This window comes from Cynoglossus semilaevis, chromosome 3, assembly GCF_000523025.1.
Source record: "Cynoglossus semilaevis isolate Cse_v1.0 chromosome 3, Cse_v1.0, whole genome shotgun sequence".
NCBI lineage: Eukaryota > Metazoa > Chordata > Actinopteri > Pleuronectiformes > Cynoglossidae > Cynoglossus > Cynoglossus semilaevis.
In genome coordinates, this window is record NC_024309.1 from 15,220,117 (window position 1) to 15,223,921 (window position 3,805).

Sequence of the window (3,805 nt, forward strand, 5' to 3'; positions counted from 1 at the left end):
TTTCCTCTCATGTAATGCTAGATTCCACGGTGCAGAAATCATGTTATAGCATTGTTTTAATCATAACTTTTTTATGCTTCTTGAACATGATTCTAAAATTCACAGTCTATAAAATGTTTATCCATGGTGTCAAAACATTGTGTTAGAACAAAACATCATGAAAAACTGATATGAAATATTCCCTGTCCATGGTGCTAAACACAGCACGAAACATTTCCTTCTGACTTCTAGCGCCTCCACAGTCAGACTTTATGTCTCTATCCGTGGCACTGAAACACTGCAGGCCGGCCTTGGCAGCAAGTTAAACATTTGATACGTTGTTGTGTGGCTCTGTCCGTGGTGCTGAACCACTTGGCTGTGGCTTTTAGCACCATAAAGAGAGACGCCCTCCCATTTCTGCTCCCATTAAAACGCTGTCCATGGTGCTGGAGAGCAGCAGGCTTTCTTTAACACCCATGGACATTTCACATTCCAAACAAATCAAGCCATGCGTCCAGCAGTAAATGAGGCATTTTTATTGTCCAGCTGTGTTAGAATGATGATCTGAAACTAGATTATTGCACTGGAGCTACATTTAGAAAGTGGAACGCACACTGTTGGTCACTTGTGTTAATCCTTGTGTCAGTTAATTTTTGTCTCTGTTTCTTTATCATTTTGCAGATATTTCTTGAGCACCGAGGATGGTCCCAAGCGAAGACACCTGTACAGGTAACATCTGCACCCGTGTCACATGGAGGTTTTATTTTATTTAAATTTAGCCTCTTAAGTTTTCGAACCTCCTGTCTTTTTGCTGTTGCAGCGCCGACACATTTGGATCTTTCAACCGTCGCTGCCTCTCTTGTGCCATGTCCGACAGCTGCGGCTACATCAGCGGCTCCTTCAGCCACAACATGAGCTACTTCCTGCTCAGCTGCCAAGGTTTGTCTACAGTACAACGCTGTACCATACGTCACTGTCTTTAACTAGTACTGACGTACGTACGGAAACGTCCATTTGGATGTCTGTATAAAATCAGACTAATGTGTCTTCAGCTGCTGACAGCTGCCTGTTCCTGTGATTCTCTCCCCAGGTCCGGATGTCCCGTTTGTAGCTGTCCATAAGATGCAGAGAGACACTGAGAGTGAGTCACAGGAGAGAGAGAGTAAGTTGGATTAGAGAAAGTCTCTATGTGTGGTGTTTTTTTCAATGACCTTGACCTTGGCAAGCAGAGTGAGTGTGAGCACCTGTCCTGTCGGAACAGTGTCCAGCGTGTGTGTGTGTGTGTGTGTGTGTGTGTGTGTGTGTGTGTGTCCGTGGTAATGAAATTAAGCCATCATTTTTCCCGAGGACACAGCGCAGGCATTAAATTAGGAGCAGCTTCGCAGCAGCAGGCTGTAATTTAATGACTGTGTCTGAACCTGATCCTGTCCGTCGTCTTTCATCAGTGTGACGCTCCTGTCCTCACTCTATTAAAATCAGCCTGTCAGCAGTGAACACTGCTACATTTAATTACACAACATTTTCTTTTTTCTTTTTTTAAACCTGACAGTAATTTACGTCTGTTCTCAGGTAAGGTTAACAAAGTTTAAAAGGCTCACACGTGACTCAGCTGAGTTTAGAGTAAAATAATAAAAGTGTAGTGTAGTGTTCTAGTTTGTAAGTGAACGGACTTTTTCGACTGCAGCAAAAACAGAAACCAGGACAACCAGAGCAGCAGAACCTGTAGATGCAGGCAGGTGGTTCTTATTTATGTAGGACGAGGTCCAAGAATCCAGGTCAGCTGTTCAGCTCCACTGCTGTGAGGGTGTGTGTTTTGAATTGTGTTTTTTCCTGGCTGGACTAAAATGGTTTCTAACTGAACTTTGAGAAGACGACAAACAGATTCAAGGTTTTATTGATTTGAACAGATTTAAAATGTACCTCCCATATCTGAGCTGCTGCAGCTGTCAGTAATAATGGAGTTCTTTATTGAGGTGCACTGACTCAGCAGTGGAGGGGGTTTGAGTTGAGTTGAGACAGACAAGAATCTGGCGATACGATATGTATCACGATACAGGGGGCGATGATGCGATAACAGAGCGATCTAAGTTTGTTATCACTAGAGAAGAAGGAAAAGGAAAAATAACATGAACCAACACCAGGAATATTGGACCGTTTAATTGTTAATTATAATAAAAGATACACTGCTGTAGAACATTGACATGTTAACCTGATATTGTGATATTTCAGTGTGCCAGTATTTCTTTCAGTTAACAGCTGATGTGTCCCTGGACCCACCTGACTGTGTGACTGTGGTTTGTGTCCGCAGGTATGTCAGAGGTTTTCAAACTGGAAAACAATGAGGTCCTGAGGGTCACCTTGGACTCCATGCAGATGCCCACAGTGGAGTACAAAGAGATCAGCGTGGATGATTACAGTAGGTGTCGCAAATGTTCAGGCCTGTGCCACATTCTCAGCCGCAAATGTGTTAAATGTGATCCCAGGGATTCTAACCCCCGACCCTCTGTTTCAGCCTTGTCGCTGCAGATCCTCAAACCCGCAACTTTCATGGAAACTTCTCACTACCCTCTGCTGCTGCTAGTGTGAGTCACACATCTACATTAACACAGTAACTCACACAACAGTTCTAGAAATAGTTCCTGTGGATGAGAACATTCCCAGAACTGTTACCGGCTTCATTCACATAGAATTTGTTCCTTAAAAATATTACATACATAAAAAAAAAAACCTCGTTGCTGAGCTTCTACAGCTCTTCTTCACATTTCTCCTTCCCTGACTCTGCCTGTGCAGTGATGGGACACCTGGTGGTCAGACGGTGTCAGAGCAGTTTCACATGGACTGGTTCACAGTTCTGATCAGCAGCTTCGAGGTCATCGTGGTTCGCTGTGATGGACGAGGAAGTGGATTCCAGGGAACCAACCTGCTGCACCGGATTCAGAAGAAAGTGGGAGTGTTTGAAGAACAGGACCAGAAGAGCGCCCTCAGGTGGAGTAGCAGAATAAAACCAACATATTTCTATTTAAAAAATAGATAGATTTGATAAAATGCTATATTTGTATGTAAATGATTATGTATATGTCTGTATCTATGTAGAAAGACTATATATGTATATATGTAGGTGTATTTGAATATTTAGAAAATATAGTATATTTTATATAACTGTAATTATATATAGCTGATGAATATTATAAATATGATAATATAATCAGATTATTTTATGTTAAACTTACTCTTATTACTTTTATTATTTAATACAATACATAAAGTTCTTGACTTGATGTTTGTGTTTGTGTTCCATCAGTTTCCTTCTGAAGGAGTCGTACGTGGATAAGAGTCGAGTCGGAGCTTTTGGAAAAGTGAGAACAGAATCACAACAGAGAAGGAAGTTTTCATGTTGGTGAGAATCTGCTTGTTCACCTGTGTGTGTGTGTGTGTGTGTGTGTGTGTGTGTTCTCCACCAGGTGTATGGAGGGTACGTGACCAGCCTGTTGCTCAGTGGTGAAGAGACTCCAGTCAAATGTGGAGCCGTTCTCTCTCCAGTCACGGACTTTGAATTATACGGTAAACCTTTTTTAATGTGACCTAAACAACACACACACACACACACACACACACACACACAGCAGTCTGGTTGTTGCTCTGTTTAATTTGTGTTTATTCAAATACATTTGGATTATTTTAACATAACATCTGAAAATGTCTCCTCTCTCCAGCGTCTGCCTTTTCAGAAAGATTCCTGGGTCTGCCGAAGCCGGACCCCCGAGCCTACGCTGTAAGAGATTAAAACAAATAGAATGAAGTGTCACTCTGACGCTGGGACACACAC

The 3,805-nt window shown here is 42.2% G+C and overlaps 1 protein-coding gene across 4 annotated transcripts in view; it reads left to right on the top strand.

Annotated features, from left to right (window-relative positions):
* Positions 1-3,805, top strand: part of LOC103377483 (dipeptidyl aminopeptidase-like protein 6) — a 121,959-nt gene that overhangs the window by 115,700 nt on the left and 2,454 nt on the right. For all 4 annotated transcript variants that reach the window (XM_025054400.1, XM_025054399.1, XM_025054401.1 and 1 more), the window contains 9 exons: positions 661-708; positions 800-918; positions 1,070-1,141; positions 2,288-2,395; positions 2,492-2,561; positions 2,770-2,964; positions 3,281-3,335; positions 3,441-3,540; positions 3,693-3,751. In XM_025054400.1, coding sequence (XP_024910168.1) covers positions 661-708; positions 800-918; positions 1,070-1,141; positions 2,288-2,395; positions 2,492-2,561; positions 2,770-2,964; positions 3,281-3,335; positions 3,441-3,540; positions 3,693-3,751 — 826 coding nt within the window. The remainder of the gene's footprint in view (positions 1-660; positions 709-799; positions 919-1,069; positions 1,142-2,287; positions 2,396-2,491; positions 2,562-2,769; positions 2,965-3,280; positions 3,336-3,440; positions 3,541-3,692; positions 3,752-3,805) is intronic.